The sequence below is a fragment of the Dendrobates tinctorius genome, unplaced genomic scaffold (genome assembly GCF_039654945.1).
Source record: "Dendrobates tinctorius isolate UK_male_01 unplaced genomic scaffold, ASM3965494v1 ptg000251l, whole genome shotgun sequence".
Lineage (NCBI taxonomy): Eukaryota > Metazoa > Chordata > Amphibia > Anura > Dendrobatidae > Dendrobates > Dendrobates tinctorius.
In genome coordinates, this window is record NW_027361918.1 from 12,657,548 (window position 1) to 12,684,477 (window position 26,930).

Below are 26,930 nucleotides of genomic sequence, written 5' to 3' on the forward strand. Positions count from 1 at the left end.
ATTGTGTTCCCGGTGTCCCCTTGTTTGTCTTGTTGTTTTAGTTACCGACCGATCGGCTGGTCGTGCCACACAGGGCAAGTCACTTTGTGACAATAAGTAATAGTACTTATACTATTAGTGCTACTCTGCTGTAGTGCGCAGCAGCTGCAGGCTTATGCTGAGGGACAGCAGATGGGGCTTGTTTAGTCTGTTCATAGTAGTAGCTGCAATTGTCTGGTCACAGTGGTGGTGTCATTACTAGCAATAATCAAAGTAATGCTGTATGCAATGTTAGGATAATATTCTCTTTTATTGGTAGTACTAAAGTTGTAGTATTATTACATATTATTGGTTGTAGATGTTTAAAATAGTGTATAGTATTATCTGTTATTACTAGTACTAAAGCTGTAACATTAATGTACAGTAGTATCTAATAACAGTAGCACTGTGGTTGTAACATTACTACCGGATATATTATATATAAATATTTCTTACAGCTCGTACTGTAGATGTAGTATTATATTATGGAGTAATTATCTATTATTGGTAGTAATGTAGTTGTATTTTCGCTATACAACTCTCAATTACAAAAAAAGTTGGGTGATTGTGTGACAAAACCAGAATTCAATCATTTGGAAACTTGTCGCCATTTTCTATTAATTTTGGACATTTTTCCATTTAATGTCCAAAAAAAGAACTAATTTAGAAATTAATGGCAGCAACAAATCTCAGACCAGTTGTGCCCAGGCTGTGTCCACCATACTGTGTAACCCGTCACCACCATTGTGCCCGTTCTGCGCCCACCATCATGCAACGTCCCCTCTTCTTTCCACAGTCTGTAAACTTCATGGAAGTGAGGAGACTATTGCTGGAGTTGTGGGAGAAGATCTTTTCCCCTTCTTGTCTGATGTCAGACGCTCGTCTCTCCTCAGTTCAGGGTCTTTTTTATTTTTTCACAATATGATTTTTTAATAATATTGTGAAAAAGGTTTTCTATTGTGGAATTTCTGCACCATAGGCGGCCAGTTCATCACCCAAACTCTTCCTCTGCTGACCCATGCTGCTGTGATGGAGGCAGGATGTGGTTTACCATTGTCTTAGTGGAATATACAATATCTTCCCTGAAATAGATGTTGTCTGGATGGAGCAGATGTTGTTCTATTGCTTCTATATAATGCTCAGCATCGATGGTGACTTTCATGTGTGAGCAAAGTGTCCATGCCATAGACACTAGTGCCCCCATACCATCAAACATACAGAACAGTGCACTGATAACAAGCTGAATGGTCAATCTTCTCGATAACAAGCTGGATGGTCCCTCTCCTATGAGTCCACGGGACACTGTATCTATGGTTTCCATATTGAAGTTCACATTTTGCTTCATCCGACCACAAAATAATTTTCCAATTTGCTTCAGTCCATTATAAATGAGCTTTGATCCAGAGAAGTCAGCAGTTTTTATAAATTCTGTTGCTATATGGCTTCATCTTTCCATGATCTTTCACGGAGAACTGTGTTCACGGACAATAATTTCTGGATTATTCCTGAGACCATTCAGTGATTTACATGACAGAATCATGCCTGTATTTAATGCGGTGACGCCTGAGGTCCACAGATCACGAACGTCAAATACTGACTATCGGCCTTGTTCCTTGTGCACATGGATTTCTCCAGAGTCTTTCAAGGATTTTATGTGTAGTGGATGGTGGATATTTAACGTCTTAGGCTGTGTGCACACGCTGCGGATTTTGCTGCGGTTTTTTCATCACCGAAAACCGCACGTATCGCTGGAAAACGCAAGTGCGGTTTTTAGTGCGGTTTTTGCATTTTTGGTGCGGTTTTCATGCGGTTTTTGAGTGCGGTTTTGACTGCGCTTTGCAAAGCAGACAACATACATAAAGTTATGGCAACTTGAATGAGGAAAAAAAAAAGAAGGTGATGTCATTTCCTTGGCCACCATTCTCCATTTTGCTAGCCAAAAGCAAGTATCAGCACAAACATCCAGCATTCAAGTGCCCAGTATAGTGCCCTGACGGCCGAGAACCAGATCACACAGCGGTGCCTGCTCCGCAGGCCATATCGAATCCTTTTGATGTGGTTTATGCTGCAAAACATTAATCGCCACAGAGAGGAGGTAAGGCCGGTTTCACCTTACGTTTTATTGTGCAGCACATCATGCGCTATAGGTCGCATCTGCAATGCTTCCCTATCGTTACCATGGCGGCCGCAGGGTATAGTGCTTGCATGCGTTAATCATCAGTTGCAATGCATTGGCGTACTATTGGCGTAGTACGCTGACAATCGCAGCATGCTGTCATTGGCACGGAGCGTAAGATACGGAGGAGAAATATACGGCTGGTGCGAGGGACCCCATAGAGAATCATTGGTCCGTGTCTAATGCGTGTTTTAAGCGCCTCTCACCCGTCCGTATTCCTCGCCAGGGTGGCTTAAGGTTTTTTACAAAATTGCTTCCGAACCACTCCTATGGTAGTGGCTAAATATTCAGCATCTCAATTTTTTTCATAATGGTGGCAAGAATTGTGCCATAGGAGTGGAAACCATCCTTTTAATTTACTGCTTTATGTGCGGATGGTACCCATGGTCTGGAGTAGTGGTTACTGTGTTCCAGACCAGGATAAATTAATCTGGTAACCAATATATATAAAAAAAAAACCCACAGTGATATATTCATCCTCCGTCGGACTATGTGGTCCTTTGAGCCGCTCACCACGCTCACGGCATCTTCCGTTCAGTTGCCGTTTTGTCTAGTGGGGGACATTGTGTTTATTTTTTTGGGAACATGCTGTCTTTAGGACAGATGCAGAATAGGCAGCGGTGCGAGTTTCTTTAAGTTGTGCTGAAGTTTGGCCAGCTAATATGCTAGGTGTGCACATTGCCTCTTTGTTTTTTCTTAACATTTATTTGTATTTTAGTTGCAGGAGCGACGAAGGAGGAAGAGGAACAGACGGATGTGGGTGCACCCGCCTGTAGCTGAGCGACAGGAGAAGGGGCATCTTTATGTCCTTTACCAAGATTTGAGGCGGTAAGTTCAAAATATCTTTAATCCGTCTCTTCAAATATTATCATTATGAATTTAAAATGTTGGTCATGATATCATTTCAGCTATCCGGACAAATTCATCTTGTTTTGTCGGCTGTCCATCCCGGCATTCGACCGATTGTTACATATATTGGCACCACATCTGACCTTTGCGGACACCATAATGAGGAAGGCCATCACTGCTGAGGAAAGGCTGCTCATCACCTTGCGGTAAGTATATATTTTTTGGTTTGTATGTGATTGAGGCTCTTTCACACGTCACTCACACATAGATGGACATGGATATCTTTTTAACATTTTTTCATGTAGTCTCTTAAATGGGAATATGTTAAACATGTTTAATTACTTGTTTTGCTAACGTTTCTAATATTGTTTTTCTTTTTCTTTGCAGGTTTTTGGCCACAGGAGAGCGCTATACATCCCTACACCTCCAATTTAGAGTTGGTAAATCCACCATCTCTCAAATTGTGAGGTGCACATGTAACGTGATCTGGCAGAAGTTGCAGCCCATGGTGATGCCTTCCCCAACCGAGGAGACTTGGCTGCAGGTCGCAGCAGGCTTTCAGTCTGTGGCCAATTTCCCAAACTGCATAGGTGCAGTTGATGGTAAACATGTAAGGGTTCCACAGCCACAACGATCAGGATCACACTTCTTTAATTATAAGAAGTATTTTTCGGTGGTCCTGATGGCGGTGGCTGATGCACATTACAAATTTGTTGCCATTGACGTTGGTGCCTATGGCAGTACTGGGGATTCTCGGGTGTTGCGATCATCACAGATTGGTCAGCAAATTCTTCAAGATGGCGGAACGCTCCCAGCCCCAAGACCTTTGCCGGGTTCCACAGATCCAGTGCCCTTTGTGATGGTATCGGATGAGGCGTTTTCCTTAACGACAACCCTGCTGCGCCCATACCCACGAAGGGGACTGGATGACAGGCGGAGGATTTTTAATTATCGGCTGAGTCGTGCACGCAGATATGTGGAATGCACCTTCGGGATCATGACTGGTCAGTGGAGGGTCTTTCACACTGCCATCCAGTTGGATACAGACACCGTTGATGCTGTGATTAAGGCCTGCTGTGTACTCCATAACTATGCTCGGGAGTACAGCTCAGAGGTAGATTTGGAGTACCAGCAGCCACAATGTAATCAGCTGCGCAACGTGTGTCTGGGAAGACCATCCAACTCTGGTGTGCATGTGAGAGAAACCTTTACTGACTATTTTATGAGTCCCGAAGGTGCCGTGCATTGGCAATACTCCTGTGCTGGTGTTGGGCAGCCTGACCAGCACTGAAAGATGGAAGAACAGAGCGTCACAAAAGAAAGGACCACTCAAGTTGTAATGAAAAACTTTTTCAAAATTTTTTTAAAAAAATTAGATTGTATTAATCACTAAAAACAATTCTGATTCTGTATTGACGGTGTGTGTTTCATTTATTTCACCTCATTTTCCTTCTTCAAAGCCTACACACAGTACATTGGCTGGAAATCCTACAGTTTCTGCAGCATCAACCACCTTTTTGACCCTCCCGCCCATAGTCCTTTGATTCTCGACACATGACAGGCAGAGATCACTGCATTTACATTAATCTGTCCCAAAAAAAACAAACAAATTGTAAATACAATATTTTTTATTTAGAAAACAATATATAAATTCAAGGACATTGTTGGCATCGAAAAACTAGAAATACAGCCAAATATTATTACATTTGAACAACTCCAAAACGGACCTTTTTAAACAACACAAATTTTTGGGGGAATATTGTGTTGAAGCGGGCAAGGTGTTCGAAACAGACAACATGTCTAATTATTGTAACAAATATTTTGTGCACCATTGACGGTAACAATTAGGGGAGATAATGGTACTCAGGGGTATACGGATAGTTGGCCTGGGAGCTGCCTGAGTCAGAAAAGTAATTGGTGTTATTTGTTGGCCTATACTCCGTTGGCCGCTGCTGTTGGGTGGGTGGTGTTGGTCGGAACAGGTTAAAAACGCCCATTAAAATATTAGTGTATGATGCTATGGGAGCAGGGTCCTGTAAAGCAGTGATTGACATCTGCACCATTGTCATTAATATAGACTGCCTCTCCGGTGTCAAGCTTCGAATTTTATTGGCAATTGTCATGCCGAAGAAATCAAACTCATCCTCGCTTGTGGTCTTTTTAATCAAATCTAGTGTATCCGAGGATGCCTTTAAGGTGGTGTCAATGTGTTTTTTTTTGGTTCTTTTCTTGCTCGGCTCTCCAGACACCGGAAAGGCAGTGGCTACACATGCTTCTGAGGAACCCAATGGTTCATCAGCTGCAGAAACAGATGTTCCTGCAGCTGATGAAGATGGGGCTACATCAGAAGGTGTGTTGCGACATGGTGCCGAGATGTCACCTGCCTCACAAGACCCTGCTCCATCTTCTGATTCATTGACGTTTTCAATTATGTTCCCTTGAGTGCTGTTGAGAGAAAAAAGAAAAACATGAGGATTAAAAATTACATATTTTATTCGGACAAACTGTTTGGCCAACTCCAAAAAAATTTCATGACAACTGCGGTGCCCCATTTTACATTGCATGATTATAACGCATGTTTGTATTTTACTCATTTGGAATCAGTGCGTGCTATATATACACAGTGCAAATTATCTTTGCTGTCAATCAGCGCCAACAAATGGCAGCGAAACATGCAGTATTGTTAGAAGCTGCGGCACATGTCAGAATTTATTGGAGCTTCACAAGCACTTTATAACGCATAGTGAAGATGTCCAATAGAGACCAAAAGTTCTTAGACATCTTTTCATTCAAAGACTTTTATGTATTTTCATTATAATGAAAATTGTAGAATCAGTACGAAGGGCTAAAAAGTATACAATGACAAAGGTGAACGGATGGACTTGCAATGCTTGTTTAACACCGTGTAGCATGGAGGAGGAGGTGTGATGCTGTGGGGGTGCTTTGCTGGTGAAACTGTTGTGGATTTAGAAATGTATGGCATTGTGAACCAGCATGGCTACCACGGAATCTTTAGGCGGCATGCTCTTACATCCGGTTTGCTGTTCGTTGGGACATAATTTGTGTAGTCAACAGGACAATGACCAGAAACACACCTCCAGCCTGTGTAAGGGCTATTTGACCAAGAAGTACACTGATGGGGTGCTACGCCAGATGACCTGGCCTCCACAGTTACCAGACCTGAACCCAAACAAGATGGTGTGGGTTGAGGTGGGCCCGCAGAGTGAAGTCAAACAAGTGCTAAGCATCTTTGTAAACTCCTTCAAGACAGGTGGAAGACAATTTCCAAGGAGTAACTGGAAGCATCAGTGTGCTAAGCATTTCAGAAAATTAAAAAGATGTCAAATTTCTATATCCGAGAAGTAATGGAAATAAAGAAAACTGTTTGAATGCGGTATTTTTTTTTGGCGTAAACTTACCTTCGCAATGTCCGGCTGGTGATGAGAAATTGAAGTTCTTGGAAGTACGGAAATGTTCTGCTGGTTGGGGATGCGCCACTTTTTTGACAGCTGGCAATGAATTAATTAAACCTGTCCCGAACCGAACGCCAACGTTGTTTGACATCACTGTCTACAAAAGAAAGACAACAAGATTTTTACCACCTTTTTTGCTTTAATAACAAGTGATAACAAAAATAATCCTGAAAAAGTTAGTTACCAATTTGTGACTGTGTGGCTTTTGGAAAGGAGTGCCAGTCAGGGTACAGATCACTTAAAATTTTGCTCCAGCAACGATCCCTGTTGCCACGATCTTTGTACAGCCTGTCTGCCGGGTCCCAAAGGGCTGGGTAATCACGCACCTACACACAAATAGAAAATGGAATTAGGAACTATATCAGTTACACTAATAAAAATCTAAAAAACAAAAATTTACATATAAGCCCTAAAAACTAATTTAGGTAGTGAGCACTGATATTGTATAGCTACTAAAAGTAGCCATACGTTAGCGGCTTCATATTTTTCGAATGTGAGTGAGGGGATAATACTCATTGCCTTTTCATAGGCTAATAATATCAACCCGCAGTTGTCTGCGTTTCCTTTCTGAGTGCAAACTTGTATGTAGATGCAACGTCCACCCTATATTTTGGTGCCAGAAATGCAAAGCAGACAACTATGGGATGGTAAATGGAGGCTGGGTTGGGGTTCATAAACATGGCCTGTTTTGAGGCTCTGATTGGCCACAGTTGTATGCGTTTCTTTTCTGGCTGTAAAATTCCTGGGAGGCCTAAAATAATTTTGACGTGGGGTCCCCCTATATTTTTGGCTCAGAAAGGCAAAGCAGACAGCTGTGGCCTAGGCCCCGTCACACTAAGCGACTTACCAGCGATCCCGACACCGATATCAAGGTGTCAGGATCACTAGTAAGTCGCTATGTGCTCGCTGGTGAGTTGTTACACAGACAGCTCCACCAGCGATCAGCACAGCAATGCCGAGCGGACGGCATCGCTGGCCACCCGTTAAAAATTGTATTAAAATACAAAATCTTTTTATTCTAACCTTCCGATGTCCCGCGCAGTCTTCCGGCCTCTCTTGACGCTACGGTACCAGTGATCCTTTGCGAGAATGATCGCGAGAATGTCACGGTCTCACGGCAACGACGTCTCGCGCTCATTCGTGCAAAGGATCACTGTGACCGGAGCGTGGAGAGAGGCCGGAAGACTGCGCGGGACATCGGAAGGTGAGAATCACAATATTTTTTCGGGTTTTATTTTTTTTTTAAACCTGATCGCTGGTCTCCCGCCTGTCACACGCAGCGATGCGTGCTGGCCAGTGGGAGACCATCGACCAAAGAAATGTCCATAGATTTCCCAGAGCGATCAGCGATACCGGCAGGGGTGCCGCTCGCTGATCGCTCTCACACACAGCGATTTCGCTGGTGAGATCGCTGTTACGTCACAAAAGTTGTGACTCTGCAGCGATCTTGCAAACGAGATCGTGGCCTCTCAAGGCAGGGAACAGGGTATTTGTGGGAAGCTTATCTTGCTATTTTAAAAAATTTCCAAAAACTAAACTTAATACGTGCTGTTCCCCCTATTTTTTTGGCCCACAAAGCCTATGCAGACAGCTGCAGGCTGATTACCAGGTGTTAAATATCTTGCCGCAGCTGTCTGCGTAGCCATTCAGGCTTTAAAAAAAGAGGGGGACCCCCCTAAAAAAAAAATGACGTAGGGGTCCCCCATATTTTAGGGCCAGAAAGACTAAGCAGACAGCTGCGGGCTGATATTTCCAACCTGGGAAGGGGTTAATATCCATGTCCCCTTTCCCAGGCTTTGAAGATCAGCCCACAGCTGTCTGCGTTGCCTTTCTGGCTCTAAAAAAAAGGGGGACCCCCCCAAAAAAGATGACAAAGGGGTCCCCCATATTTGAGGGCCAGAAAGACTAAGCAGACAACTGCAAACTGATATTTCCAACCTGGGAAGGGGTTAATATCCATGTCCCCTTTCCCAGGCTATGAAGATCAGCCCACAGCAAACAAACCAACTAAGATACCTACCGTTCCGTCGCAGTCCATTTAAACGAGTGTCCCACGTCGATCAATCATGGAGAACAGTCACATCAGCAGATGTGACCATTCTCCATGTCACCAGAAACACACTGACAGGAGCTCTGCTCCTGCAGTGTGTAACTGCGCATGTGCCTACAGTTTACCAGAGTTCAGTGACTCCGGTAACCTCATTTACGGCACTGCTGCGTGGGAAAGGTCACACGCAGCAGAAGAGCCGTAAAGCGAGGTCCTGGAGCGGCCGAACACCGGAAAACTTGCCCGAATACTTCCGAGATCGCCGTGGGACCTTTGTTTTTTGTTTATTTTCGGCGGACATTTTTTTTTTGGGGGGAAAGGTTTTTTTTTTAACTTTATTCAAGAACGAGGGGAGCGAGGGCTTCTGGACAAGATGGCGGGGCCTGGATGGTGAGTATACAGTATATGTTTTGTGTTGTATGTCATGTCATGTATGTTGTATGTAATGTCTGTTACATGTATGTTATGTGTTTTGTTACGTGTTTAGCACTGTACAATTGTGCTCGGTGGCCGCAGGGCCTACTCTCCCATCACATGGCCGGATGGGAGCAGCAGGCCCATGCGGCGATTGAGCACAATTGTCGCACTACCGTCGCATGGAGACGCACACAGACAGACACATACATATATACATACATATATACAAACATACATACATACCAAGTCTATCAAACGCCCCACGTCCATCTCCATGCGCCGGTAGCCCTCCATCTTGCCAGAAATCTTGTCACTGCACACTATACTCCGCCCACACACTACACTTCCTCCCGCCTTGACATCATTTCCCCCCATTCCGCTGCGGTTTTTTGCACCCAATCCGCAGGAAAAACCGCAGATCTTTTTAGATCTGCGGTTTTTATGCGGATTTTACAAAGTCCATGAAGTCCTATGGGTGCGGAACCGCGGCAGAAACGCACAAACAATTGACATGCTGCGGAAAATAAACCGCGCGTTTTTTTCCGCAGCATGTGCACAGCGGTTTTGAATTCTCATAGAAAACAATTGCACTGTACACCGCAGCAGAAACTGCTGCGGGTCTGCAGAGGCCAAAACCACTGCGGAACCGCAGCAAAATCCGCAGCGTGTGCACACAGCCTTAGTAATTTTATTTTGAGGACCGGTTTTCTCAAATTGTGGGTTTAGATTCAGATTTATGAAATCTGACTATCTTTGCTCCTGGAGAGACTCTGCCTCTCTTACATGCTCTTTTTAATCAGTCATGTGACTTTTCCAGCTTTGTGTTAACCCTGTCCTAACTTTTGTGAAAAGTGTCACTGCCATTATATATTAAATGACATAATTTTTCAAATGAAATGGAAAAATGTCCAAAGCTCAACTTCTGATCTCTTCTATGTTCTGTGTGGTAAAGTATGACCATAAGAGAGATTTCCAGATGATCACATTCTTGATTTCTTTGCATTCTATACACAGAGACCCAACTCTTTTGGATTTAGGGTTGTATATTATAATGTATTTTCTGCTATTGGTAGTATTGTAGTTGTAGTATTAGCCTAATTTTTATACCATTATATAAGATTGTTTTTTCCAGAATGACCTGTCTTGTGTTTGGGTCTGCAGGTTTCCTCCGGCTCCTGATTCATGTGATTGTCCCATATTGATGAGGGCCGTCTGCTTCACACATCTCCTCGCAGTATCGTCATCTTCTCATCATATTATGTCCAGGATAACATTTATTTTCTGTCTCCTCACTGAAGCCTCAGCTGGAATATTGATTCTGATTATTTCCGAGATCCTCCATACCATAAAAAGTAGGAGGAGTCATTTAGTATCGCTGTTGTATGTTATGGAATATTACCCACTTTGTTATATTTGACTAATTATAACACACACTGGATCATAGGATGAAGCCAAGAAAATATTCTACCATCTCATACTCACGAGGACACTGAAAGCCCAGAATACTCAATGTATAGTTAGAAATTATACCCGTTCTTGATACAAGCCTCATAGTCATAGAGGTGCAAGACCCATAGTATCAGTAGAGTACAGCTTTAACCTGAGACAATGATGGCTCCTCTGGTATCACAATAGGGTATTGGGACAGTCCAGTTTGGCACCGCCATGATCTTTCCTTGCAGATATTCTTTACGTGCTCCCGGCAGTCCAGACTGGACATTGCTAATACCAATCCCAGCTCTCCCTCACTAGTCCCCTCTGCAATCATTACATTGCACCTCCCAGGTTACTCAGTGTAACGCTCTTTTGTGATGGGCACAAGCCAATATCTTTTGCACACCCGCTCACTCCTCGCTCTTCCTAAGATATTAAATAATGGGTAGAAACCTGTCCCCTTTTAATTCAGACCATTAGAGGGTCCTCCGAGTGACGTGGCACCCCTACGTGAAACACATGCAACAATATAGGGAACAAAAATATCATTATGTAAAGTAGATATAAAAAATAGCATTTGTTCAAAATTGCTTCTGACTATGAGCATTGTTATGAGTTCATTTTCCCCTTCGCTGCTGAGGTCTGGTGAACTCCCTCTTCTGGTAAAGGAAGGTAGCGAGCCTGATTATCAAGCACCTGAGCCTAATGATGATGACTGGCTGAGTGGAGTAACAGACTGATATAGTATTTTTGAAGCCTAGCGTCTTCAGGGCTTTTTTCCATATCAGTCTGTTGGCTCTGGTCTTTGATAGGGTTTTGGCAGATTGCAGACAGCAACCTTCCTTTCCTGTCCTATTTAGTTAGCTTGGGCCCCATCGTTTGCTCAGCCTATCTTTCTATCTATGTAAGTGTTTTTTCATCTTGCTTCACTGTCATTATATGTTGGGGGCTGCCAATTACTTTGGGGTCTGCTCTGGGGCAGTTTAGATTTCCCTTTCTGTCTTTAGGCTATTTAGCTCTCCGGCTGTGATCGAGGGGTCTAGGGCACCGTAGGAACCCCCCACGGCTACTGCTAGTTGTGTTGATAGGTTCAGGGGTCTGCAATCTGATAGCTGCCAACTTCTCTGGTTTTCTGGACGTAGCGACTATTTTTGTGTCTGCCTCTTACGGTGATTCAATCATAACAGAATCACCCGCCATACCGCAGATCCTAGGGTTCTCAATAGTAGGAAGGAATTGTAAAAAAGAAAAAAAAAGTGTATATTTTTTCCTCTATATCTCTGAGGCCGTAGGGGGAATTTTTTTTTCTCTCAATGGAGATAAAGCAATTATCTGATCGTGTGGAGCAGCTCGCTGCTGAAGTGCGGGGAATTTCCGCCTACCTTGCTAGTTCACATGCTGTTGAACCAAAGATCCCTACACCTGATGTATTTTTTGGGGATCGGTCTAAATTTTTGAATTTCAAAAATAATTGTAAATTATTTTTTGCCTTGAAGCCTAACTCGTCAGGGAGCTCCGCGCAGCAGGTTAAAATTGTCATCTCTTTGCTGCGTGGCGATCCCCAGGATTGGGCGTTTTCTTTGAAACCAGATGATCCTATTCTGACTAATGTGAACGCATTTTTTCAAGCCTTGGGGTTGTTGTATGATGAACCTAATGCTATTGATCAGGCTGAAAAGACCCTGTTGGCATTGAACCAGGGTCGAGATTCTGCAGAATTGTACTGTCAAAAATTCCGAAAGTGGGCGGTCCTTACTACCTGGAATGATAATGCCTTGGCTGCTCTCTTTCGGAAGGGTTTGTCAGAAGCCATAAAAGATACTATGGTGGGATTTCCTGTTCCCTCTGGTCTGGACGATTCTATGTCATTAGCCATTCAGGTTGATCGGCGTTTGCGTGAACGCAGGATTGCACGAGAGGTGTTGCCACCAGTTGAACAGGTGTCTGAACCTATGCAATGTGATAGAGTTTTGTCCAGGGAGCAGCGTCAGGAGTTCAGAAGGCGTAATAAGTTGTGTTTTTTCTGTGGAGATGCCTCGCATATTATTTCTGTCTGCCCTAAACGAGAGAAACGTTTTGCACACACGTTTTCTGTTGGTGGTGTTCAACCTAAGTTTCTTCTGGCTATTACTCTGATCTGCTCCCTGTCCACATTTTCCGCCAAGGCTTTTGTGGATTCGGGAGCAGCTCTAAATCTAATGGACTTGGATTTTGCTAAACGTTGTGGATTTCCGATGACACCTCTGCAGACGCCTATCCCTTTGAGGGGGATTGATGCTACTCCTTTGGTGAAAAATAAACCTCAGTTTTGGACCCAGGTGGTTATGCGGGTTGCCCCAGACCATCAAGAAAATTGCAGATTTTTGGTGTTGCATAATCTGCATGATACCATTGTTCTGGGGTTTCCCTGGTTACAAATTCATAACCCAGTTTTGGATTGGAAATCTGTGTCTGTGGTGAGTTGGGGTTGTCGGTGTGCCTTTAGTGAGGCTCCGTTTTTTTCCACCTCTCCTCAGTCGCATGATGTTCCTGACTATTTGGCGGACTTTTATGATGTATTTAGTGAGAATGAGTCTGCGTCTTTGCCTCCTCATAGGAGTTATGATTGTGCAATTGAACTGAACCCGGGGTGTAAATTTCCCAAGGGTCGGCTCTTCAATTTATCTGTACCCGAGCACGAGGCTATGCGATCCTATATTAAGGAGGCGTTGGAGAAGGGCCATATTAGACCATCCTCTTCACCCTAAGGTGCCGGGTTTTTTTCGTGGCCAAAAAGGATGGTTCATTAAGGCCTTGTATTGATTATCGTGCCCTCAACAAAATTACGGTTAAATATCAGTATCCGTTACCCCTGATTTCGGATCTATTCTCTAGAGTTAAAGGTGCTTGCTGGTTTACCAAGCTTGACCTCAGGGGGGCGTATAATCTTATCCGCATTAAGCATGGGGATGAATGGAAGACGGCGTTTAATACCCCGGAGGGACATTTTGAGTACCTGGTGATGCCTTTTGGGCTCACTAATGCCCCTTCTGTCTTCCAGTGCTTCATGAACGATATTTTCCGAGACTTTGTCGCTAAATTTTTGATTATCTATCTGGATGATATTTTGATCTTCTCCAAGGATTGGGATTCTCATGTGGAACATATTCAGACTGTGTTCCGGATCTTGAGGGAGAATTCCCTGTATGTCAAAGGATCGAAATGCCTTTTTGGAGTACAGAGGATTTCATTTTTGGGATTTATTTTGTCTCCGTCAACTATTGAAATGGACCCGGCCAAGGTACAGGCCATTTATGATTGGGTTCAGTCCACTTCTTTGAATGCCCTCCAGAAGTTTTTGGGTTTTGCTAATTTTTTTCGTAAATTTATAGCAAAATTTTCTAGTATTGCCAAGCCATTGACTGATCTGACTAAGAAGGGTGCTGATGTGTTGAATTGGTCTCCGGAGGCTGTTTCTTCCTTTCAGGAGCTGAAGCGAAGATTCACCTCCGCCCCGGTTTTGCGGCAACCTGATGTCTCACTCCCGTTCCAGGTAGAGGTGGATGCTTCTGAGATTGGTGCAGGAGCTGTTTTGTCCCAAAAGGATCCTGTAACATCTAAAATGAATCCCTGTGCTTTCTTTTCCCGAAAGTTCTCTCCATCTGAACGTAACTACGATGTGGGGAATCGGGAACTGTTGGCCATGAAATGGGCATTTGAGGAGTGGAGACATTGGTTGGAGGGAGCTAAACATCAAGTCGTGGTCCTCACTGACCACAAGAATTTGATTTACCTAGAGTCGGCTAAACGCTTGAACCCTAGACAGGCTAGGTGGGCCTTGTTTTTTACAAGTTTTGATTTTGTGGTCTCTTTTCTTCCTGGAACTAAGAATGTCAAGGCAGACTCCCTCTCTAGGAGCTTCTTTGCTGATTCTCCTGTGGTGACCAAGCCTGCTACCATCTTAGGCGAAGGGGTAGTTCTTTCTGCCATCTCGCCCGATTTGAGACGTGCTCTGGAAGAGTTCCAGGAGGACAAACCTGAGTGTTATCCCAGTGGAAAGTTGTATGTTCCTGACCAGTGGAAGATGAGAGTGCTGTCTGAAGTTCATTGCTCTGCATTGGCCGGTCATCCAGGTATTTTTGGTACTAGAGATCTGGTGAGTTGGTCTTTTTGGTGGCCCACCTTGTCTCATGATGTCAGGAATTTTGTGCAGTCCTGTGGGACTTGCTCCAGGTCTAAAGCTTGTTCTCACTCTAGTGGGTTATTGATGCCTTTGCCAATCCCCAGGAGGCCATGGACCCATATTTCAATGGATTTCATCTCTGATATGCCTGTCTCTCAAAGAATGACTGTTATTTGGGTGATTTGTGATAGGTTCTCTAAGATGGTTCATCTTGTACCACTCCCTAAGTTGCCGTCTTCCTCTGAGTTGGTGCCCCTGTTTTTGCAACAGGTGGTTCGCTTGCATGGGATTCCTGAGAACATTGTATCTGACAGAGGAGTTCAGTTTGTGTCTAGATTTTGGAGGACTTTCTCTTCCAAGCTGGGAATTCAGTTGTCCTTCTCCTCTGCTTTTCACCCTCAGACCAATGGGTAGACAGAGAGAACAAACCAGACCTTGGAGTCGTATTTGAGATGTTTTATTTCCGCTGATCAGGATGATTGGGTTTCATTTTTGCCCTTGGCCGAATTTGCTTTAAATAATAGAGCTAGTTCTGCCACTTTGATGTCACCTTTTTTTTGTAACTTTGGGTTTCATCCTCGATTTTCTTCAGGGCAGGTGGAGCCTTCTGCCTGCCCAGGTGTTGACACTGTGGTGGAGAGAATGCACCAGATCTGGGACCAAGTGGTGGATAAGTTATCTCTCTCCCAGGAAAAGGCCCAGCGGTTTTCCAACCGACATAGGACCATTGGTCCCCAGTTTAAGGTTGGTGATTTGGTGTGGTTATCATCAAAAAATATTGCTATGAAGGTGGCTTCTCCTAAGTTTAAGACTAGATTTATTGGACCTTACAAGATTTTGGAGATTATTAATCCGGTCTCTTTTTGTTTGGCTCTTCCTGTCACATTTAAAATCCATAATGTGTTCCACAAGTCCTTGTTGAAGAGGTTTGTTGAACCAGTTGTTCCTGGGGTGGCACCTCCGGATCCTGTATTGGTTGAAGGTAACATGGAATATGAGGTAGAGAAAATACTGGATTCCTGTCTGGCTAGACGGAGACTCCAGTATTTGGTTAAGTGGAAGGGTTATGGTCAGGAGGATAATTCCTGGGTCTCTGCCTCTGATATTCATGCCAAAAGATTGGTGCGTGCCTTTCATCGGGCTCACCCTGATCGCCCTGGAGGCGTGGTTGAGGGTTCGGTGACCCCTCCTCAAGGGGGAGGTACTGTTGTGAGTTCATTTTCCCCTTCGCTGCTGAGGTCTGGTGAACTCCCTCTTCTGGTAAAGGAAGGTAGCGAGCCTGATTATCAAGCACCTGAGCCTAATGATGATGACTGGCTGAGTGGAGTCACAGACTGCATATAAGGCCGGCGACGCCCTTCTGCCTTGCGGGTGATTTCTCTGAGGGATTCTTGGAGACCAGTCTGGATTCCTGCTCCTCAAAAGCTAAGTTTTCTGCTCTGCTTTTTTCATTTGTGCTTTGATTTTGTTTTGCTTTGTTTTTCTGGATTTCTGCCATTCCCTGCTGGGGTGAGCTGAATTCCTATTAGCTCTGTCTTCAGAAAATACCTGAGTACTGATATAGTATTTTTGAAGCCTAGCGTCTTCAGGGCTTTTTTCCATATCAGTCTGTTGGCTCTGGTCTTTGATAGGGTTTTGGCAGATTGCAGACAGCAACCTTCCTTTCCTGTCCTATTTAGTTAGCTTGGGCCCCATCGTTTGCTCAGCCTATCTTTCTATCTATGTAAGTGTTTTTTCATCTTGCTTCACCGTCATTATATGTTGGGGGCTGCCTATTACTTTGGGGTCTGCTCTGGGGCAGTTTAGATTTCCCTTTCTGTCTTTAGGCTATTTAGCTCTCCGGCTGTGATCGAGGTGTCTAGGGCACCGTAGGAACCCCCCACGGCTTCTGCTAGTTGTGTTGATAGGTTCAGGGGTCTGCAATCTGATAGCTGCCAACTTCTCTGGTTTTCAGGACGTAGCGACTATTTTTGTGTTTGCCTCCTACGGTGACTCATTCATAACAGAGCATGTTCTTGGAATCTATTTTTTCAGATTTTTCTTCAGTTCATCTTGGTCCAATCTATAAACCTTTCTCAACATGGAAAAGGGAAATGACAGCCATGTGACAGAATTCATTCTTCTGGGATTTTCCACTGACCACGTTGTACAAGTTCTACTTTTTCAGATATTCTTGATCCTGTGTATAACCACCATGGCTGGGAATCTTCTGCTCATCGTGGTGGTAAGATATGACCGTCAGCTGCACAATTCTATGTATATCTTCCTAGCTAACTTGTCCTTCCTGGATATCTGCTTCACCTCCATTATCATTCCCAAGATGCTTGTCAATTTCTTCATGGAGAAGAAGAGCATTTCCTACATTGGTTGCTTGGTCCAGATGTATGGCTTCCTTCTTCTTGGTGAGACTGAGTGCGTTCTCTTGGCTTTTATGGCTTATGATCGATACGTCGCCATCAGTAATCCCTTACCTTGCAATGTGATCATGAAGACAATGACTTGTGTTGTAATGATAAGTGCTTCATGGCTGACAGGAAGCGTCATATCGTCGGTGGACATTTACCTTCTGTGTCAACTCACATTTTGTAAGTTCACTCCAATTGACCACTTCTTCTGTGAAGCTCCGTCATTAATGGAACTCTCATGCAATGATCTTTCCCTCTTTAATGTGGTTGCGGTGAAGTTGGTTGGGAGCTACATATTTCTCCTGGTTCCTTTCTCATGTATCCTTTACTCATATGGTCACATCATCCTGGCAGTTCTGAAGATCCGCTCTAGCAGATACAAGGCTTTCTCCACTTGCATCTCCCACTTGATCATAGTCGTCCTCTTCTATGGCACAGCTATTATAATGTATATGAAGCCCCAATATTCGGGGCACTTATCGGATAAGCTTTTATCGGTGTTTTATACCATGGTCACCCCAATGCTGAACCCCATTATCTACAGCCTAAGAAATAAAGATGTTCAAGGGGCCATTCAACATCTCAAGAGATCCACAATGAAATCCTAGCCTCATGTTCGATGCCCCATTTTTTGTGGATGCAACCTATGGACTGAGCATTACTGTGGTCTATTTTCTTAAAGGGGCTTCTCAGATGTTACTGGTTGTACCATTTACATGCATGGAGTTGCACTGTGTTCTTTTCTTTGCAGGTCAGCTGGAGTGCGTACATGTGGCTCTGTAATTGGGCAAAAGAGGGAATTTAATGAAGGACGCAACTAAAGTGCATGTTGTGGTTGCAGTTGCATTTAAGCCCTTGAGCCTAGGAAAAATCAAAAGGTCCCTTTGGCACATAGTAGAATACCAATACTACTAAAGAACCTTAATGGTTGAGGCCCTTTTAGAAATTTTGCATTGGGGCCCACAAGCTTCAAGTTAGAGGACTGAGCTGAAAGATGGCTGTGAATGGAGCATGTTTGTATACATACATTGAAGAGCCCATTTAGGGAGGAGGTTAGATGCCATTCTGGGAGAGGGTGGACATATAGTATGTGGTGATGAAGGTCTTTGCAGTAAATACTGTAGACCTTGTTCGGACCACCTTAATTGATTAATCTTTCACTCTATAGTGATGTGAAGGAGACTGAGTGTTGTTGCTGTAGACATGATGTTCTAACAGGGGCCTGTGTAGAACTGAGAAGGACAATGGACTGTCAGACAGTGAGTGGTGGCGATGGAAGTAGTATGGTCTCTTTGTGCCAAGAAGGGCCTCAAGACTGAGTGGAAAGTGGCAGAGTAGGCAGACAGCACAATCAGCGTAGACTCTAGCTCCGACGGTTATGGTAACCGTCAGACCAATAAGGGAACCAATGATGGGCTAGGGTGGTGTGTAACAACCCCGAGGTGGCTGTAGTAAGACGTGCAGCATGAGGAGGATCCCTGTAGCCTGGGAGAGACCATAGTATGTAGGGCCTGAATGACCTGTAGGCCCATCCTGTATTACAATCCTGAACTATGCTAAACTGGGTGGAGTGGACAGTGAGATGAGGAGCACAGTGGCGTCTCCTTAGGTGAGCTCATGTGCTGGTGCAGTCCTTTTGCTTGTAAGGTCCCTATGCTAGAGTGGTCCTAGTGCTAGTGAGGTTCCTAAAGTGGTGTGGACCCTGTGTCCATGTGGTCTCTATACCAGTGTAGCCCTTGTACTGTTCTGGTCCCTGCACCCATGTGAACCCTATACTATTTTGGCTCTTATGTCAATATGGTCCCTGTGCTCTTGTTGTTCCTGTGCTTGTGTGGTCCCTAAACCAGTGTGTATCCTGTTGCCATGTGGTCTTTATGCCGGTATGGACCTCAGTTGTGTGAACCCTGTACTGGTGTGGGTCCTGTTTTCATATGGACCCTATGCTGGTGTGGTCCCTGTACTGGCGTGGTGCCCATGCTGGCATAGTCCCTGTGCTTATGTGGTCCCTGTGCCAGTGTAGTCCTTGTTCTCATATGGTACCAGTGCCCATGCATTCCCTGTGACCCGTGCGGCCCTTGTGACTGTGTTATCCCTGTACTTGTGTGATCTGTGCCCATGTGGTCCCTGTACCCATGTGGTCCCTGTGCGGCCCATGTGCTGGTGTCGTTACTGTGCTAGTGTGGTTCCTGTGCCTACATGGCCACTGTGTCCCTGTACCGGTGTGGTTTTTGTGCTTGTGTGGCCCCTGAGCCGTCCCTGTGTTGTACGTTACCAGTTTTCTTTAATCTACTACGTTCAGTAATTATTTCTCACGTGTGGAGACAAATAAGATATGGAGACTAGTGTTGAGCATTCCGATACCGCAAGTATCGGGTATCAGCCGATATTAGCTGTATCAGAATTCTGATACTTAGTTCCGATACTTTTTTCATATTAAATACCAAAATCGGAAGTTCCCATAATGCTAGGAGCCCGCTCGATTTGATTCAGCCAATGGGGATCCTCAGAAGTGTGGGCACATCCTTTTAGGCATGTAGGCATGATAACTACTGGCATGGCTGTGATTGGCTGCTGAAATGATGTCATGATGCACTATAAAAACCGCAGCAGCCGCCATTTCGGGTTCACTCTGCAGTGAATTCAGTTAGGGACAGGCTGCTGTTGAAGACTGTGAGGGACAGTTAGAAATAGCGATCATCAAACATATCTATTGCTCTACCCAGGCTACATAATCCACCACTGTAGCATTTTATTAGCCCAGCAGCGCTGTTTTAATAGCTGTCTGCAAGGGCTGCGTGAGTGCAGACCCACGCTGTGTAGTGTGTCCTGCAGGCACGTCTGCTTGTAGGCCGCCCAGCGTGTGTCTGCCTCATACACATTTTTCTTTTATTGCTGCTTTTTTTTCTCCTGTATAGTGTGCTTCCATACGTATCCATATACATTGGTTGCAAACACTAAAGGAGTGGACAGCGGAGCCTTTCAGCAGCCTTTCAGTGCTATAGCCCATTTCTCTGCACTGATTTTGGCTGTCTGATAGGTCTCTCTGTGTGTGAGTGCAGCTCCCGTTGCAGTGTGTTCTACAGCCACCGCTGGTTGTAGTCCGCTCAGCGTGTGTCGCTGCCTCATACATAGTCCTTTTTTTGCAGCTAATTTGTCCAGATTTTTGCTCCTATAATAGTGTGCTTCCATCCGCATCCATTGTCATTGGTTGGTTGCAAACACTATATAGGATTAGATAGAGGAGCCTTTTTGCTGGCTTGTGCCCTTCAGGGCAAGCCAGACTAGTATCACCCTATTTTTTGGAGCCTCATCAATTGCATTGTAGGTTAGCTTCCTGCATTGTAATCGCTCCAAAAAGTTTGTGATACTATAGCTTTCAAACTTTGGTCACATCCTTTTATTTTTCCCAAAAAAAAACAAAAAAAGGAAATAAAGTTCACCAAACATTCCACTTTAGAGTTGTGTAGGCCACATTAGCTCATATTAAAGTGTAGTACCACACACTCTTAGCAAAATTAGTGTTTCTTATACTGGTTAGCAGGTGTTCAGGAATAAGAACACTAAGGCTGGTTTCACATTTGCGTTTTTTTGCGCTGTAAAAAAACGCATACGTGCGCATGCGTTTTTTCCCCTATATTTAACATGGGTGCGCATACCTGCGCGCTGGCATGCGCACGTATGCGATTTTCATGCGCTGCGTTTTTTTGGGGTGTGCGTTTGTATTTTACAGACGCAGCATGTTGCATTTTTTGGCCCTGCAAAAAAGCGCATGCGCACGTATGCGCACATTTTGCGCTAAAAATGGCCATTATAGCCTATGGATGCGCATACGTGCGCACTGGCATGCGCATGTAAGCGTTTTTTTAGCGCTGCGTTTTTTTGGTGGTGTCCACTTGTTGTACTAGTTATAATCTTCTAAAGTCAAAAAAAAAAAGTCTATATAAAGGAGGTGCCTGCCAAAACTCTGCCACTACTACACTGACAGATTGGAGAGCAGACAGTCAACAAGGAACCCATCTTCTATCAGCGAAGAATGTGAGTATATTACATTATATGCCTGTCCTTTTAAATTATGTATGTACTAATGATTTTTATTATTTTTACATGCAGTATGTCTTCAGAATCCGAGTATTCCCCATCGCGGCAGGAATTGGCGCAAGCAGACCGTGAGGTGATTATTTTCGTGCATCTGGTAAGTATATCTGCTGCTTCTCCAAATCTCTTACGTTTTTTTCTACTTTTTTAAGACATCGTCATCATCATCTTCTGCGGACGGGACTAGTGAGGGCGAAGAGCAGGAGCAGCGAAGCCAAGTCCCGGTGGTGATACGGAATGTATGTATCAAATGATTTGTAATGTTCTTTATTTTTTATCTTCTATTTTTACTCTTTTTGATGTTTCTTTTTTTGTAACTTTTTATTCAATTTAAATTTGATTATTCTAATGAATGTGTTTTGTCTAGGTTCCACAACGGGATGAAGACGTCTACCTGGATAATGAGCAGCTCATCAGCCTGGTCCAGGAGCGTTCGCCGTTGTGGGACAGCCGTGACCGGCTGCACAAGGACATTGTGGTGACCCGGCGGCTATGGAATGAGGTGGCCGGAGCGTTGATGGATGGCTGGGACAGCACCACAGCATCCTCCAAAAAGGCGTTTAGTGAGTATTTCCCTGCTCTGTATTGTGCCGCAGTGACTGTTGTCCTTGACGGCACTGTTGGGTTTCGTGCTAGGCGTATTCTAGCAGGAAACCCAACAGTGTCATCGGGGTCTACAGTGACTGCTTTGAGTATTGTATTGCTACATTGTGCTGCAGTGACTGTTGTCCTTGACGGCACTGTTGTGTTTCGTGCTAGGTGTATTTTAGCAGGGAACCCAACAGTGTCATCGGGGTCTACAGTGACTGCTTTGAGTATTGTATTGCTACATTGTGCCGCAGTGACTGTTGTCCTTGATGGCACTGTTGGGTTTCGTGCTAGGTGTATTCTAGCAGGAAACCCAACAGTGTCATCGGGGTCTACAGTGACTGCTTTGAGTATTGTATTGCTACATTGTGCCGCAGTGACTGTTGTCCTTGACGGCACTGTTGGGTTTCGTGCTAGATGTATTCTTGCAGGAAACCCAACAGTGTCATCGGGGTCTACAGTGACTGCTTTGAGTATTGTATTGCTACATTGTGCCGCAGTGACTGTTGTCCTTGACGGCACTGTTGGGTTTCGTGCTAGGTGTATTCTAGCAGGAAACCCAACAGTGTCATCGGGGTCTACAGTGACTGCTTTGAGTATTGTATTGCTATATTGTGCCGCAGTGACTGTTGTCCTTGACGGCACTGTTTTTTTTTTAACAACAGTGGACAAAGTCCGAACACGTTGGCGTTCGATCAAGGACCGCTTCAACAGTGATGTTCGTGCTGAGGGCCAGGTTCGCAGTGGATCTGCGTCAAGGACCAGAACTAGATATCGTCACTATCACGCGTTGCAGTTCCTAAGACCGGTCCTTGCCACGAGATCGTAAGTATTATAAATTTTGGGTTTTTATTTTTATTAATCTGTGTTTTTCTAATCCACAGCTGATGCTTCTTGTAAAGGCATGGTAGTAATGATTTTCCTTTCTTCCACAGCACCTGGAGCAGCACCCTGCAACCTGGCCCTGGAGCGGTCCTTCCTCGGACGTCCTCTGACCCGTCCCAGCCATCCGACAGCCAGGAAGCACCTTGCAGGTCAGCCACACACACAGCTGGTGACCAGGAAGCTGGGCCATCAGGTGTTCCCCTGTCCCAGGTCTCTGCCACTGGTTATGCGGGCACTACCCGCCAGCGGCAGAGGGCCTTGGACAGGAATGTCTTGCCCGAGTTTATGCATTTGAGCGAGGCCTTTAATTCCAGCCTCAAGTCACTGTCCGACAGAGTTGAAAGCGGTTTTGCACTCATGGAACGTGGTTTTAACCACTTTGAACACCGCTTCAATTCTGTAGAACAGCGCCTTGACCGTCTGGAGGCCGACCTCAACAGACCAGCACACCATTTTTTTAGTAAGATTGAAAAGGGCATGGCGGAACACCTTAGTCCTGAGCAACAGCTGAATGTGCTGCAGGCCTGCAACAATGCTTTCTTGCAGGCTATGCAGCATAATCGGTACGGTCAGCAGTCAGTGGTGTCATTTCCACCTGTGCCACCATTGACTCGCTTCACCTCACTACCGACTTGTGCTGCATACCACTGCACGGACACCTCTATTCAAAGCCAGGACACCCACCGTTACACCACCACAAGTCTGAGTGCAGCTGGTCACTTCACCGACACCACCATGGCAAGCGCTGCTCCTGTCTGGAGCACCACCGCCACTCCCATGCATGCGTGGAGCTCAGCCACCACTAGGCAAACATGGAACAGCCCTGCCGCTACAACAACATGTAGTAGCCCTGCCACCACCACTCTGCAAACCTGGACCATCACTGCCGCCACCAGTCCTCCTGCAAGGACGAGCACTGCCAACGAAGAGCAGCAGCTGCAGCCACCTCAGCAGCAGCAGCCACCTCAGCAGCAGCCACCTCAGCAGCAGCAGCAGCCACCTCAGCAGCAGCAGCAGCAGCCACCTCAGCAGCAGCAGCAACCACCTCAGCAGCAGCAGCAGCCACCTCAGCAGCAGCAGCAGCCACCTCAGCAGCAGCCGCCACCTCAGCAGCAGCAGCCACCTCAGCAGCAGCAGCAGCCACACCAGCAGACGGGGGACCTACACTCAATATTTGCCCCTAGTTCAAGGCGAAATCTATCAAGGCGGGCATTGGGCCAAAGTCGGTCCAGGCACACAAGCCTATGGCGACATGCCATTACAACTAATGTACCTGAACAGATTTCCTCTCCTCCAAGTGTTCCTAGTTTAATTCCCTTAACTGGACTACCTTCCCCCACAAGTTTTGTTGCCCCTTCCCCTCAAACACCGTCTTCAACTGCAAGTGTTGCATATTCCCTGCACACCCCCAAATTGAAACCATCTGCCCCCAAACGCCGTAAAAAATAATTTTTTGGTTTATTTTTGTGATTAAAAATAAATTTACATTTGTGGTTCACCATTACAAAGTTTCATTAATGTTGTTTGCGCCGCTCACACACACTGATGGGTAAATACATGTTAAAAACCAACCCAAGGCCTAGTATAGTCATATGTGAAATAACACGGACTAGTATAGTCATACCAAGGCCTAGTGTAATAACTCTAGTTTTACCAACTTGGATCTGGTTTCATGAAAAACAAACTGTTGAAACTTGTCTAAAAAATAAGTTTCTTTCTAGTTTCACCAGTTTGTTTTTTGTGAAACAAGATGCTAGTTGTTAAAAATCGAGTTATTACAGTAGGCCTTGGTATGACTATACTAGGCCGTGGTATTTCACATATTACTATACTACTAGCCCCAAGGCCTACTATACTCATATTTGAAATACCACGGCCTAGTGTAGTCATTCCAAGGCCTAGTGTAATAACTCTAGTTTTACCAACTAGAATCTGGTTTCATGAAAAACAAACTGTTGAAACTTGTCTAAAAAATAAGTTTCTTTCTAGTTTCACCAGTTTGTTTTTCGTGAAACAAGATCCTAGTTGGTAAAAATCGAGTAGGCCTTGGTATGACTATACTAGGCCGTGGTATTTCACATATGACTATACTAGTAGGCCCAAGGCCTACTATACTCATATTTGAAATACCACGGCCTAGTATAGTCATTCCAAGGCCTAGTGTAATAACTTGTAAGTTGGAATGGAGCAGATTACATTCATCCACTCAATGCTGACTTGTATTCCCCATTGACTTTCATTGGGGTTGGGTTTTGAGGGTTGTGTTTTGAGAAAATCACATACTTTTTTTTCAACTAGTTGCACAATTTTCTCTTGAAAAAATTTGGTTTCCTGATTCATGGCCTGCAGCTTTGCTCGTTCCAATATATTTCACGCAGACTAGCAATGCTGCATTTTAACTCATATGTGTATTTACCTGCCCAGGTGTGTGAACATCAAAAAATTCAGTTATACATGGGAAGTTTTTTATTTAATTTGAGTTTAAAAAATATAGTGCACTCAGTAATGGTATCAAATAAGGTTTTTTATTACCATAAACAAACAAAAACATTACACCATTTCATCTTGCCAGTGCACCCGTCCTACATCAGAAATAAAGTAGGCCGCAAATTGGTCCCTCATTTGGCCAACTTCAACGGATGACCTGAGAGTGTGCTGAGTGAATTCAGGCAATGGGTTGGGAGCATCATCGTCCAGTTCAAAGGTCGGGTGCTCTTTAGCCATCACAAAGTTATTTAGAACCACACAGGCCTTCACCACCTCATCGACTGTTTCAAGTTTAAGATTAATGGCCGTGCCCAGAATTCGCCATCTGGAGACAAGAATCCCAAAAGCACACTCGACAGTTCTTCTGGCCCTGGTCAGCCTGTAATTAAATATTTTTTTGGTGTGGTCCAAGTCACGGCTGGAGTAGGGTTTCAGTAAGTTTCCGCACATTTGAAAAGCCTCATCGCCAACCATTACAAAGGGCAGTGGCGGAGCTTCGGTGTGAGGAAGAGGCCGTGGCATAGGGAAATTAAATTGGTTGCCATACAACCTCCGGCCCATGTCTGAGTTTTTAAAAGCCTGTGAGTCATTACCACGGCCAAATGCTCCGATGTCCACTGCTACAAACATACATCCGGCATCCGCAATCGCCATGAGTACTATTGAAAAGTACTTTTTGTAATTATAGTACTCAGATCCCGTTCTTTGGGGTTTGATGATCCGTATGTGTTTACCATCAACAGCTCCCAAACAGTTGGGAAAATTGCATACTGTCCAGAATTTGTCAGCAATTTCCATCCACTTTTCAGCGGTGGGCAGGGGCATAAATTCTGGACAAAGAACATTCCAGAGAGCCCGGCAGGTGTCAGCAACAATTCCAGACAAGGTAGAGATTCCAATACGGTACTGGAAGTGTAGTGAAGATAAGGTTTCTCCAGTCGCCAGGAATCTGTGAACAGACAAAGAAGTAAAATTAATATTTATGTATATTATTTTAAAAAACTATAAAATAAAATATTAGTACATTCACGAAAACTAATTACCCAAGGTTTTGAATACTAAATTTAAAAAAAAAACATCAGACCGCACCCCTTGGTTTTTAAAACATACCGTAATGTCACCAGTAGCCGTTCCTCAGGAGGAATTGCACGACGGAGCTGTGTGTCCTGTCTCCGGATGGATTGTTGGACACGAGCAAGCAAATCCATGAAATTTTCGTGGGACATCCGGATATAATCTGTAAATTTCTCCGGGTTTGACTGGAGCTCGCGGTAGAGGGTGTGGTATGCCCCACGGCTCTCCCGGAGTTCAACAATCGGATGTATCCACATACGCCGCCATCTTCGCTGCCTCTCTCTCTTCCTTTGTTCATGGCAAGCAACTGCATACGCCTGAGCCATCGCGATGTCCAAATCCAAGTTGAAGTGAAAACTCTTCCAGCGCAGATCCATGGTCACGAGAAGAATCAAGCAAATGTGAAGAATACTGTAGACAGGGTCTATATATTAACATACCACACCCACAATGCAGTCCCATTGGTCTTGTGTGTTGTTGAATGGTTGTTTTTTCTTTTTTGTGGGGTTTTTCCAAAATCTGTAAAAAAACGCAAACGCACAAAAAACGCATACAAACGCACAAAAACGCTGCGTTTTTTTCCTGCATGCGCATAAAAATGCTTGAAAAAAACGCAGCGTTTGTATGCATTTGTATGCGTTTTTTTAATGCGTTTTTTTGCGGGAAAAACGCGCTGCAAAAAGAAGCAAGTGTGAAACTAGCCTTAGTTAGCATATTCTATTGCTGGTTTAATGAGCATTACTTTTACCAATGTGATTATTTCTACCCGTTTTTGCTTTTGGCAAACGTGTGTTTTTGACAGTGTCTAAGTGTTCCTAAT

The 26,930-nt window shown here is 44.5% G+C and overlaps 1 protein-coding gene and 1 long non-coding RNA gene across 2 annotated transcripts; one reads left to right on the forward strand and one right to left on the reverse strand.

Moving 5' to 3' along the window:
• Positions 1-4,802: 4,802 nt before the first annotated feature.
• On the reverse strand, positions 4,803-7,288 carry LOC141065437 (uncharacterized). The gene is made up of 3 exons (XR_012226413.1): positions 6,701-7,288; positions 6,463-6,613; positions 4,803-5,488 (listed from the first exon to the last, which is right to left on the reverse strand). It is a non-coding gene; the product is annotated as an uncharacterized lncRNA (long non-coding RNA).
• Positions 7,289-16,656: 9,368 nt separating this feature from the next.
• LOC141065407 (olfactory receptor 2D3-like) lies at positions 16,657-17,589 on the forward strand. Its single transcript, XM_073557871.1, has one exon. It carries the CDS (start codon positions 16,657-16,659, stop codon positions 17,587-17,589), a length of 933 nt encoding a protein of 310 aa, XP_073413972.1.
• The last annotated feature ends 9,341 nt before the right edge of the window (positions 17,590-26,930 follow it).

Coding starts and splice junctions, on each gene's coding strand:
- LOC141065407 (XM_073557871.1), top strand. CDS start 16,657: ATGGAAAAGGGAAATGACAGCCATGTGACAGAATTCATTCTTCTGGGA.